At 39.5% G+C, this 13,880-nt stretch overlaps 1 protein-coding gene across 1 annotated transcript in view; it reads left to right on the top strand.

The window, feature by feature from the left end:
* LOC124051972 (transmembrane protein 132D-like) overlaps nucleotides 1-2,775 on the top strand; it is a 56,723-nt gene extending 53,948 nt beyond the window's left edge. Inside the window, exons 6-7 of the mRNA XM_046375805.1 lie at nucleotides 49-240; nucleotides 793-2,775. Coding sequence (XP_046231761.1) covers nucleotides 49-240; nucleotides 793-1,875 — 1,275 coding nt within the window. The 3' untranslated portion in view covers nucleotides 1,876-2,775. The remainder of the gene's footprint in view (nucleotides 1-48; nucleotides 241-792) is intronic.
* The last annotated feature ends 11,105 nt before the right edge of the window (nucleotides 2,776-13,880 follow it).

Genomic DNA, 13,880 nt, shown 5'->3' on the forward strand with positions numbered 1-13,880 from the left:
GTATCTTAATGGACTATCATGAGTAGCAAACGTTTGCGTGTGTTGCAGGTGCTGTCCCCTCTGACGTCGTCTGTCCTGGCTGAGAGGAGCATTAGGGTGGTGGATGACAAAGTGAGTGTGACAGAGCTGGGGGTGCAGTTGGTTTCTGGACTGTCTCTGTCCCTGCAGCTCAGCCCGGGGAGCAACAGGGCCATCGTCGCCACTGCAACCACACAAGAAGTCATTGAATCACTGAAACAGGTACAGATCCAGGACATCTAAGTATCTTGCACCAATTTGCATTATTAATTCTTCATCCTACCATAAAAGGAGAGGAAGTCTAATCATTGCTGTATTAACATTGTACCATGCGTTGTTCTTTTCTTTCAAGTTCAGGGCTGGATCACATTTATTATGGAGTTTATTATATGTGTTGTATTTCTTCTTATATAATTAATTCATTCTGGATATAGTGAAGCCATCTATTTGATTTGCATATCCAACCACTGAACAACTGTGTTATTCCTGTAATTATAATTTCAAATAGAAAAAGGGCTACTGTCTCTTCCCTTTGAGACAAAAGAATATTTGGCTTTCAGGAGAATAGTTTCATTTCCACCCCATTGTTTCTATGAGCATTTCTATTGTAATTAAGACTCACTTGTGTTTCACCATGTTTTCTCAGTTTTATTTTTCAATCCTTGTCATGTATTGCAGATATGCTGATTACCATTTTTGGAGTTATTTTCAGGGTTATTTGAACCACTGCTGTTGTACTGTTAGCAATTTCTATTTTTACGTGCATTTTCATAGGAGTCCCTCATCAGCGCTTGGCTCCAGTTCAGTGATGGATCCATGACTCCTCTAGACAACTACAACCCTGCCCATTTTACCCTGGCAGCCACCTCTTTGGATGAACAGGTGGTGGTGGTGCAACACAGTGCAGCATGGAAATGGCCCGTTATCATTGCCAAGGGTGAAGGTCAGGGTTTGCTTGTGCGTGTTGAGATGAGCCCATCAGAGGTGTGCCAGAAGGGAAAACGACGTACTACCTTAGCAACTGGAATGGCAAACATACACGTAAGGATTGGTCAATCGGAAGAGCAATACAGACAACCGGGAGACCGAAGAACACGTCCGGAACCTCCATATTATGGCGGATCTATTTCTGATATGGAAACTGGCTTAATCAACCGTGGAGCCACTACCATCAGGGGTCATGTCCCTGTGAGACCTAATGGGGGCCGTCTCTCAGCAGACAACGGGGCGAGGGTCCCAAGTGAATTCTCTGAATATCCAGGCAAGGCAGAGCTGCCACGTAGCCGCAGCACTGATGAGGACTTGTTACCATCCCGACGAGGTCTGACAGACCTGGAGATTGGTATGTATGCCCTGCTCGGAGTCTTTTGCCTGGCAATCCTGGTTTTTCTCATTAACTGCATCTCTTACGCATATAAATATCGTAGCAAACAGCTGTCCCTGGAGACCCCAGAAGCAATGCCCCATGCCCATGACTGGGTTTGGCTGGGCCAAGGGGAGGGACTTTGTCTGCAACAACAGCAGCAGGATGAGCTGGGCGGTACCCTAGAGGAAGGTAGTCAACTGTTAAATGGGGGTGTCCAGCGTGGTAACAATGGTGTGGGAGGCTGTAGTTCGAGTGGGAGGGATCACAGAAATGAGTCACTTAACTCACCCACCACCAAGAGAAAGAGGGTGAAGTTCACCACTTTTTCCAATGCCAAGTCCAGTAATGGATGTCCTGTGCTCAGCCCATTAGCGCTAGTGCAGACCAGTGAGATAAAATGGGTATGTCCGGACATCGAGCTTGGGGACTCAAAGGATCTTAGGGACTACATGGAAAAGCTTAATGAGAATGCAATCAAGAACATTGCATAGGGGGTGCTGGGTGTTTTCAATGAACTAAAGAGAAACTCACCTGAATGCCTTCAGAATAAGGAGGGAATGATGGTTGCAGGGAGGAAAGGAAAGAGGGAAAACAGACTTGAGCTGCTGTTGAACTGTACCTCACCATAACAAAAGGATAGTGTATTCAGCCTCTGATGTTTCCATGACAGTACTCAGAAAGGGTAAAGCAACAGACAACAAATGTGATTTGCCACGACACTACAGCATAGTTACAAGGGGAAAATGTGAACTTGATATTGTTGATTAAATTAAATGTATGTTGTTTGTCTTCAATTGGGTTTCAGTATCTTTTTCTATGCGCCATGTATTTTGTTTTAGTGTTTTCTTTTTCAAATCATCATGTTTTAATGTTGTATTTGTTGTACTTTTTTGCTTTTTTTAAGAGTTGCTGTATGCTCTGTACCACGTCAACTATTATAGATTCTAGGAGAGAAGAGTTCAAAGCAATTTTGTATTGTATATAAATACAGTGTTTGATTTGGAGGTAACATATGTACAGTACCATTTTGTAAAGTGCTGTTTGGTTTTGTTTGGCTTTTGTTTTGTTTTGTCTCCAGAAACCAGATCCATGCATGATGTTATTAAAGAGGAGGAATGTGTGTCTGATCTGATACCTGAACTAAAAGTGTGTAGATAACTATTATCAATACAGCTGGACACATGTCACTTTAATGTTATTGCATTCATTCATCATGGAAATTTGAGTTGGTTTCAATATTTCGATTTTGGTTTAAAAACTTTTGTTAGCCCACAGATTTTCCCTTCTTATGTTATGTATTATTCATGTGACCCTCCCCCACCCCCACCCCCCTTTCATTCAGTTGCATAGTTCAGATAAAGTACACTTTTTGCACAGTTCTAATCCCAATACAGCCAAATATTCTGATTAGAAAAGAAATTACATTCAATAGAAAAACACTAATCAACATCAAGAGTATCAGACAATCATAAATCGTGGCTAAATCTTTTCTCTTTTCTCATTTATAATGTTCCATAAAAACCATACCAGTTTACAGTTTGTATGACCTGAATTAGCTTGAGACCACGAACACGAGGAATTTCTTAAACTACTGTAAAGGACATTTTGGATACCATAAAAAGACAGTGACTGAATACATGATCACAAACTGTGAAATGAAAGCCCAAAGTCTGACCTTTTTCTTTCTTTTGTCATATGTCAGTATCGGTCCGTCGTTTTCTATCTCTGTTTTAAAATTGGCTGCTGGACTAATTAAAACTGAAGGTGACTCTTCTCCATCATGCTGCTGTGCGACTCATTTTTCTGGCTGTTTTGTTCTTCTCTCGATCTGTCTAGCTTTGCTCATATGATTGGTTTATGTGGGTACACAGACAGTGGCTTCATCAAATATCAAAATGAAGTGCCTGTTGTTGCTGACAGTCGGTGCAGCTGCAGGAGAGATAAGTTATCTTGCACCCATCATCCCTCCACTCTAAACCACCAGATATTCATCTATCTTTTATACGAGTGTTAGGAATGCATCTGTGAAATACAAATGTTTAAGTAAAGGATTATTTTTCCGTAATGATGTCTAAAGTAATAATTCACTGACTTAAGAACTTTACTGGCAAAAGAAAATGGCATCTAAATTTGTTAAGAAAATTGACCCAAGAGGGCATGTAATTAGGAAAGACTTCTTGTAGGGGTCAGATGTGACTATGCTAACAAAAGTGCTTCTAAAGCATAAAAGCTTGTAAGTTCTCATCTCCAATACTAAATAATGAGTCTGTAGCATCATCAGTGGAAGAAAAAAGGCAGTGAGTTGAAAAACATAACTATGCCAGTATAAGAAGTCAAAAAAAAGTAATTCTACATCCAGTAGAGCATACTAAACATTTTTATCATCTGCATTAAGCACCATGTAATAATACCTGTGAGAATCACTTCACTTCATAATCAGCTGTTAAATAAGGTTCTAGGCCAAGTGCACCAAAGCCCTAAAAAGCTTCCAGACCTCTCAGACATTTTCCCCCACAGGATCACAGACAAACTCCCCTTTTTAAAAGGGCAACCTAATTAGAGATTACTTAGTTCAGTCTTATTACATGTTAATGTGGCATTTCCTATGCAATTTGTCTTGCCCACTGACTGTACCATCTAGTCAGATATAATTTGCAACCTAATTAAAATAAACCCCAGAACCTGTGCATTGGAGGTGTCCCCAGGCTACCGGGAAATTGTTGTAAACATTTTATTTAGAAGAACTTAGAAGAAGAACGATAGTGATGTTCTTTAACAAACGTGGACTTGCGACAGCTCCAAATGAACATAGTGTGTCTCTACAAGAGTGATGAAGGAGGTAGTCAACAACAAATCAAACATGTCAAAGTTTAGTCCATGATGAAAAACATAGAAGGTGTCCTCTACTTTCTGCTTTGCTATATAATGCAGACACTTTTCCTCTTGCTCTTTGCTTTGTTTTCATTTAACATCTGTGGCGTTTATAAGGTGATTCCTGGTCACAAAGAGAAAGATATGCATGAATTGGAATGCAGTGAAGCAGAAAAAAAGTAAAGCTACAGCTCAGCCTGTGACTTTGGTTTGCTGAGATGCAGCTATCATAGATTTAACTGATAAGACAATTAAAACATACTGCAAATTATTCTGCATGTGAGGGCCAGTGATGTTTGCAAAGCACAATCAGAAGCGTTAAAGTAGATTTCGTTGAACAATGCTAAGTTGTTAAGTAGTAGACCACTGCCAGAGGTCAACAGAGGGCTCATCTGGGTTAGCAAACATTTTTTTGTTGAATACACGGCGCGAAAAAGCTTGTGGTCTGAAAGGGATCAGCTATATTGATAAATCTAATCTGTCCGTTTTGTAGTCAAGAAGACCTGGAGTACTAATAAGCCATTTTTTAGTTCAGCCTGCGATGCCCATCAGCTAGGCCTAACATGATACATGTTGCAGCACAGCAATAGCAATTTTGCCACCAGGAAAACAAAACACCACAACCTCTTTATCAGTATGCTAATAACCAGCTCATCCTCCACCCAAAGCAAGTGCATCCTGTGGCACTGACCTGCTAAACTTCTAAAATTACAACATTGTGGCATTTCTTTTAGTCCTTTCCAACAATCTTAACTTTTAACCCACATCTCATTGGACATTCTTTTGCTCTGGACTGCAAACAGACCACCCTGCTCCACTGAGATTATATCCCCTGCTGCTGAGACACTCCAGAGTGTTATAGCCGCCTTTCACTCTTCAGTCTTAACACTGTTAGTCCTGTGCTTGTGTCCTCAACACCGAACTGCCAGGTATTCTTCTTGCTGACAAAGGGATCTCTGGGTCTGCACTCACTCTCACTAACTAACTGATAGTTGCTGTCAGGTATAATGGAGCAGACCCCTGTCACCATTACAACCATCTCCACTGACGTTCATTATGCCAATACATCAATTTGCAAATTTTCCCATCGTTGCTATGCCAACGATCCTCAGCATGACCTTTACTCTTCTTTCACCTTTCCAGTTTCTTTTTCTTTTACAGCTAGGATGGGGAAGGAATCACCAACTGCACTGCTGATGTCACCTATCAACCTATCACCTCATGTCCATTGCTCTGTCACTGCAGACAACTGTGACAACTCACAAACTGATACAAAATGACAAAACAGTGTGATAGTGTGAGAGATTCCAGATAGATGCTCCTGGGGAAATTTATCTTGGACTTGAGGGCCACATAAAAATGCATACACTAAATAACAGACATGTGCAGTAGGCTACATTAAAGTACATACAACACTGTACATGCATACACTGTAATGCAATAGTAGACAAGTGCAGACTTAAGTGTCTGTATTGCAATGCAGCTCCTTATGTCACACACTCATGTTCTGAGTTGGAAGAGATTTTATATCTATTTAGGTATTGTTGAGTTATGCAGGTATTTGGTTCTAGACCAAAAAGTTGTCTAATACTAGATCTAGATGGAATGTCAGGGGGTCACCAAAGCTATTCATCCAGAGGTGCCTTGAATGTGTGTTAGCACAGAACTCAACAGTTCTTGAGACATTTCACTCAAAACCACAAATGTCAAAGTCATGGCGGTGCCAGAGGAAAAGTCAGGTCCACTAAAGTTTTTTAAATAAATCATCCGGGGATCATGGTTCTCTGTACCATATTCCATCCATCCATCTAATACTTGTTGAGATATTTCAGCATGGACCATGAACGTTGCCATCCTTAGATCCATGACCCTGGCTAATGATTAATTCACTGATTGTTTCAGCGCTAGTTTTCAATATTGTTATTGACTGAATAACTTTACCAACAAAGCTAGACAACTGATGAGGTGGTTTGTGTCTCCAACAACTACAGATGTGCTTTTATTCTTTATTTCACATTATTATCCATCCATCCATCCATTTTCTATACCACTTTACCCGTCACAGGGCCAACCAGCAGACAGACAGTCACACATGTTTACACACTCACACATAGGGGAAACGCAGAGAAGCCAGTTAACCTAATGTGCATCTTTTGGGGACTGTGGGAGGAAGCCAGAGTACCCAGAGAAAACCCATGCAGGCACAGGGAGAACATGCAAAACCTGCACAGAAGGGACTGGGAACTCTCTTGCTGCGAGGCAACAGTGCTAACCACTGTACCACCATGCCCCCCCCTCTCACATCATCATGTTAAACAAAAACATACTGAAAAATGTCTCACCTTTTTAAATTCATAGACATATCTATTTTCTGCTGTCTATATCCATGTGCATCCTTTGCACATGCCTTTTTTTCAACTGTGTCCGCATACGTGATACATCATAATGAAGCATTGTCTTTCTATCCATTCATAAGCCAGATTTATTTTGCCAAACAATCTGGGTCCAGTCAAAAAGAGTATAAGGGTTTAAGAGACCTCTGAGGGTCTGACTGGTCAGTGTGTGTTCCCACTGGCATACTGCATGCTTGTTTGTCATCGTGTGGGTGTAGATAAACTGAGAAGAATCATCCTGTGTGTGTTTTTGTGCATCAATGTTATTTATGGGTTACACTGGTGCAATTAAAACAGGTTTGAATGTGGTATTGTTTTCTTTATTCTGCTGACATTGAAACATGGCTCTTAGTGAAGAAGACAGCAAATGAAAACAGTTTTGTTTTTCTTTTGACCCTGACTGTCTACAAATGTAAACAATTCAGCAAGATGGATCAGGCCTTAGAGACTGTCACAATGAGAGACTTGATGCAGCCCTGAAAAACAGAGAATAGTTAATTAAGGCAAACGAATCATGGCATTTTTAGCTATGTGCAGTTGATCATGGGAAATCCCTGTGGTGGTGGTCTTATTGAGCTCCAAGTAGAGATGGGGCTGCAGCTGTTAATACACTCCCTTCCACTAAATATAAACCACTTTTACTCTCGTCTGAAATTTATTTTTTGCTTACTTTATCTCTGATGGTATTTTTGTTTTTAGGTCTGTGTTTTCCAGCATCCTGGGGGGGATTGTGTATTCTGGGTCCCTGATGTGATAATGATGGCTTGCTCGCTGGTTCCTTTGTTCTGCAGCACAATGCCACACTGCCAGACCAGGCTAGGAGAATGGCTGTTGGAAATAGTTTTGTTGAGAGGGAAAGTGTAGAAAGCTTGAAAACAGACAAACAGTGTACTTGACTGGACACCATTGTCATTGGGCTGTATTGAAAGAAAGATTTATTGAAAGAAAAGCATTTTCAATTACCTGTTCATCCTGGATCAGCAGCTGTAAACCATGGTGAAATGCTGGTAGTGTAAGGATGTGCAGTTACAATCTCAGTCCCTTATTATTGGATATCTGGTAGTAAATAAGCTTGAGAGAAATGTGATGCCTTGAACTGATGTAACATAATTTGCTAGACAGAAGATCTGAAACTTTGTCTTTGTACTATGCTCAGTTGCCTGTGACGTATTTATGAGCCAAGGTCCAAGGGACACCATAGAAATTTGAACTTTCTTGGCTTAAGGTCAAACCCCAGTTGGTCTGCCTTTGGACAAGTAACACAGTCACGTGCTAATGCAACATGGTAAAATGAGACATGTTGTCAGCAGAATGCAAAGAAGCTGCAATACTTGTATTTGATGAGCAAGAAGGGCTTTGTGCTCAGTTTCATCACTGATACGCTTGGCATGATGTTGGGGAACTGGCATTTGGCTCAGTTTATCCTTCCACTATTTTGGAGAAATGCAAATGGTGACAGAGATAACTTGACAAATAATTTCACAATTATGTGCTGTAGCTGAGCATAAAAAAGAGATATTTTACAGTGATATCAACTATCACTCTTTATTAACAGAACACATACTGATAGTGGAAATACGATAAGTATTTTGCAGGATCAATTGGCATCCCTACAGTCCTTTAAAAATGAAAGCACAGCACAGGTTGTGCTGGAGTACCAATTCTGCATTTTAGAAAACAGCAGACAAATTGTTTAGATTATGTGTTTTTATGCATTTATTTTCGATGCATTATGGTCTCAAACCTGTTTCTGTTTCCCACTTGTGGCCTGTCATGTTTTTTCTTTCTTTTAGTGAGTGTAGAAGATAATCAAGTACTGTGATTTATCATAAACTGTGAAATCATTGTTTCAATTTATAACTTCAAAAATGGTCTCACAGATAACAGTTTTTCAGCCCCTGTGCTTGCAATGTTATCACACTATGGCACCTGATTCTAAATATTATTAGTACTTCTTCCTGCCTCTTCTTAGTATCAGTATATATATATATATATATATAACAGGCCAGTCTAATGTTGAGAAAGTTCAGGTTCTCTGTTAAACATGTTTTGTCAGCACATAAAGAGAGTGTCATTGGGCCAAAGCAAAGTGAAAAAGAATACATAAAGCCATATGCAGGGCATTTTCAGTAAGCTTTCCCTGGATAAATTAAGGATAAAATAAATCAATAAAATTGCCAACAGGTACCCAGAATATAATAAGACAAAACTGCTTACACCAACTGTGCGCTTTGCTTTGTGTGTGTGTTTGTGCGTATGTGTATCTGCTATTGTTCATGTGTTAAGTAAGCAGCCTTGTACATATGTGTGTTTGTTTTTGTGCACAGATAAAAAAAAAATTTTGGCCCGCTTTTTTCCAGTACAAGATCTACAAAACAAACAATGGCAGCAGGAGAAAACACACACACACACACTCACATACACATACACATGCCATTTGGTATGTGCGCTCTTGAGGAGAGAATACGTTAAGCTTTTTAACAAAAGGCTTTAGCAAAAGGTAGTAGCAAACAAATGTATTTTCAACTACGGCATGTGAAAAGGAAAATAAATGTAAAGAGTTTAATTCTGTATTTTTGTCAGTTAACTCAAAATTGACAACATACCACAGTGTCAAATTCTGCTATGCTACGGTTTGCTATTTGAGCTGCATGCAACAGTACATCATAGCAACACTACTGCCCCACAGAGTGAGAGGACCACCATAAGGATATATCGCGTAAAACATATGCTGTGAAAATTATAGTTAAATATCAACCTACTATCCTTCAGTTGGTTCTTAGTTTGTTGTCCTTTGATACAGTACCAGGAACAGGAACACATTTACTATATGCCCACATGCTTACACATTAGTAATTTGGAAAGAAAGCAGCAACAGTTACTGTAGACACTCAACCTATTGTACGATGGCAGTGGCTGAGATTGTGTTGTACAGTTGGCACTTGTTTAAATTGAAAGATGCGATGTCGTGAAAATACATCAAGCTCCTCAGATATTACTGATGTGTACAGAAAAGAACACAGCTCCCTACTGGCCCTGCTGCCGCCCCTACCGCAGTGTGCTGACAATGACAAACACACTGCAGGTACGCACAATTGTTAGTGGAAAACCTGTACAATATAATGCAATCTGATGCAATACCTTTGCAGCAATGCCACCATTGCTAGCTTTTGAAGTTTTTTTTTTCTGTCCTCTCACAGTGTCAGGAATGTGTTGATTCACATCATGGTTACTTTTGAGATGTTGTCTTTTATTTTACCTTTGAAAGACTGGAAACAGAATATTTTGGCTTTTACTTACCAAGTAACTTCCAACATTTATTAATGAAACTGTTGCTGATGAACTTTCTGTTGTTTTGTTTTGATTGTTTCATCAGTAATCCTTTAATTACAGTGATGTATATTAATTCAGCCCCTTTTTATACCAGGTGCTACGATCAGAGTGGTAAAACTAAAAATTAAAGTAATAAAAAGCATACATAGGTTGAAAAAAAACATAAACATAAATATTTAGACTCATGCTGCTCTAAGTCAGCTGAAAGGGTCTTAAACTGAGAAAAACAGGAACGTACTTCAGATGTTTTGATATACACTGACTGTATTACAAATCAGACAAAAATACTGGTTCACCTAGGTATTTTCAATGCCTTTTGACAGTGTGGATGTTTCTAATTTGTGTCTCATATGCATTTTGGCAGTGGTCAATAAATCTGAGAGGGGAAACACCAACAAGATTTATAATGCTGAGGTCTGTTGGTTGAGATAATATTAATCAGTGTGGCTTTTTTAGGACCCGGTTAAATAGGTCATTATTTATTGTGAGACAGTATAAATTTGTCCATCATATACAGTTAGCAAGATTTTAGAGATACCTGATGCCGTTTTTTTTTTAAATTTGTTTGGTTGGTTTTGTTTTTTGTTTTTTGTTTTTTGGTCTACTGCTTTAATCTAGACTGAAATATCTTAATAACCACTAAATGGACTCACATACAATTTGGTACAGATGACCATAGTGCCCTGAAAATAAATCTTAATGACTTTGGGAATCCCTTGACATTTCTTCAGACTTTTGTACTGAAATGTCCCAACAACTATTGGATGGATTGCTGTAAAATGTGGTACCCACATTCATTCCCAGCTCAGTACATCAAATTTGTCCAGTATTTTGGTGTATAATTAAATAACTGTCAGACTAAAGGCATCCCAATCAGCCACAGCCATACAGAACCAGCTAAAAAGCAAATACTACCACACTAACAACTTCAACAGCTTGGGACGAGCATATTAGCGTGGTTTGTGTGAACATATTGGTATGCTGATGTTAGCATTTTGTTTATATTTATGTAGCTATCCCTCAAGTAATGTTTGATTTTAATATTGGGCATAAACTGGATGATTTCTTGATTTGTATCTGATATTTAATTCACTGGACATATTTTAGTTATATTATCCATATAAAAAAAAAATCTTATTTTCTAGCACTACATATTGATATTACTATATAAAGTATAGAAGATTTTAGCAATACCGAAATCAGACTGAATTGTAATCAGTTTCATCCCTGGATCAACCACAGGCACAAACAGAGGACAGGCTGTAATATAGAAACCTGAGACCTGTGATGACGTTTGAAATAATTGCTCATCAAAGGTGGCAGATTACGGTTCTAAATTGTTTAAGAACAAGTTAACCTGTGCCTAAGGCTCAGGCTTTTTTTACCATTTTGTCGGAACAACAAAGGCCTCTTGCTTTGTAATCGTATTCTTTTCATGATAACACAAATCACTACTATGTCTCTTAACGTGAAGCCATTGGAAGAAAGAGGCTCCATTTAATGTTCTGTAAAAAGGGATCAGATGATCAGTGTCAGAAGATGGGAGGCCCCTGTACTGTCAAGCCTATTCTCATTTCATCTCAGCCCAGCGATATGTCAAATTATGGCCTGTTTCTAAGAGCTGACAGGGGAGATTACCAGTACATGGAGAAGCAGAGAAGGTTATTTAGTGAAGCCCTATACCTCTAATCAATGAAGCATCCTCAAGTCACACCTATCCACCCTTACTCACACTTAGTCTCTTTCTACCTGTCTTACTCTCAGACATCCATTTCTTAAAGAGCTCAATACAAATCTTGAGAGCATATGTATGGGGCACGCCTGTGTATGTGTGTGCGTGCTTGTGTACAGAAGCACGCCTACATGTGCAAGTGGAAGTGTTTTCTTGTGATTGTGTTTTGGTGAGGTGAGATGTAATATTGGAGAGCCTCTGGCAGCTCCATTATCTGGGTGGTGTCAGCCTGTCTGCCTGTACACGCTTCCTTTCTTTGGGCCCACTCTACCATTCAAACATTTATTTGCTGCCCTGACATACCCTGTCAAGCCCCTTCTGCCTCTCTGTCAGTGAACTGGCCTACTATACCTCTAACTCTGCAGCTTCAAGGTGCTCTGCACTGTTATGGGACCCCCTTTTAATAGCATTCACTTAGACTCTTACAGAACATTAGAAGTTTAATAAAATTTGCTGTGCAGGTTTTTGTTATGTCCCCTAATTTAAAATTGTAGCTTCACAATTTCTGCAATTGAGAGAAAGATTACGTCAAGTGCAGCTTTTGATATAACAAAACCTCTGGTTTGAATAGAATAAGTGCTAGCTTTCTGCTGGCTACAAGCTGACTTCCACAGTGACTCAGCATTTGATTAAGTCAGTAATTGAGGGCAAAGTGCAAATAGATTACTGATTCAATTAACCCTACTACAGTAGGCAGTTCAGACTGCAACAAGACATTTAGCCTCAAACCCACAGACAGCCTTGGAATACAGATGGATTACCAAAATGCAGCTTCCGCAGAGGACCGAACAAATACTTTCTGGAGCACATGGCAGCTCAATTAAGTGTTAAATGTGGAAATAATTCTGGGTGCCATTTTACAAACCGCCTGGGAGGAACAGAAACAGAGAAATGTCATTTTATCTGTATGCAGCAAATGAGGGCATGATTAACTGACTCTGGAGGCCAAAACAACCTGCTGAGCAACTTGCAAAATGAACCAGGCGCCCAACAGTGGCCCCTTGTGGCTTTTTGAAAAAGCACTTTTTTTAATACTTGGCAACAGTTAGCACCTAGGACTAAGACTTCCTAAGACTAGGAACGATAACATCCTTCGCCAGCCATTGTGTAGCCATTTTAGAGAACTTAACCAAACATATCAGGAAAAATGAATACTTGAACATCAACAACAACAACATCAGCATGACAAGAACTACCTAACTACCTACCTATTAACATTGAAGGGGTGGTATTTATGACTTATACTGGAGCCAGCCAATGTGAAGGAAACTGAGATGTTTTATATTATACCTGCAAGACTAATCTCATACTACATTTCCGAAATCCTCAGCAGTACTTTGTGTTCAGTGCTAATTAGCAGATAGTATGCTAACATGCTAAACAAAAAGGGCAACCACAGTAAACATTATTTACTAAAAATCAGAGTGTTCAAATTGTCATTGTGAGCATGTCAGCAGTAGCATTTAACCTTAGCGTTTATTTTAAAGCAAATACAATCAGCTAATACAGTCACAAAGATTGCTAGTGTAAATGTAGAATTCAATTCAGCTATTCATTTCTATTATATTTGTGCAGCGTAACCTCTATGAATGTCAGATATGCTATGTGCCTACCCACCACCCTCACTTTTGCGCCCTTTCCTTTAGCCTTGCTGAGGAAAGTGAAAGCTACTTCTTGTTTTTGCTTTAACACATTGTCACCCACAAAATCCATCATGCACTACAATGTGTGTGTAATCCTATGAAAAAGGTGAAAAAAAATAATAGATAACAAACAAGTTGTTAGTGAGTAAAGGATCTCGTATCCGATCAAAAATTTGGTGGGTTTGTGCTTTTCAGTCAAAGGATTTCTGGTGAGCTCTGGATTCAAAGAATAGTCTCTTCCTTTCTTTCTATTTATCTCCCACTGCCTTCCCACTTTTTCATTCATTTCCAACTACTTCGCTCCATTTCCCTCCTGGCCACAAAATAGATCTGCTCCAAACCATCTGTCTCCAAGTGCAATGCATGCCTCCTTTAGTCACTTGAGAGAAGGAAAAGACCATGTACCTACACAACAGACCCATTGCAGCAGTGAATTGTCTCCCTTCCTCTTCTCCCTTTCCTTCTCCTGTCACCCATGCAGATGCTGCAGATTCAAAAGTCGGGTGCAGTCAGTGCAAGAGGGA

The sequence above is a fragment of the Scatophagus argus genome, chromosome 20 (assembly GCF_020382885.2).
Source record: "Scatophagus argus isolate fScaArg1 chromosome 20, fScaArg1.pri, whole genome shotgun sequence".
NCBI lineage: Eukaryota > Metazoa > Chordata > Actinopteri > Scatophagidae > Scatophagus > Scatophagus argus.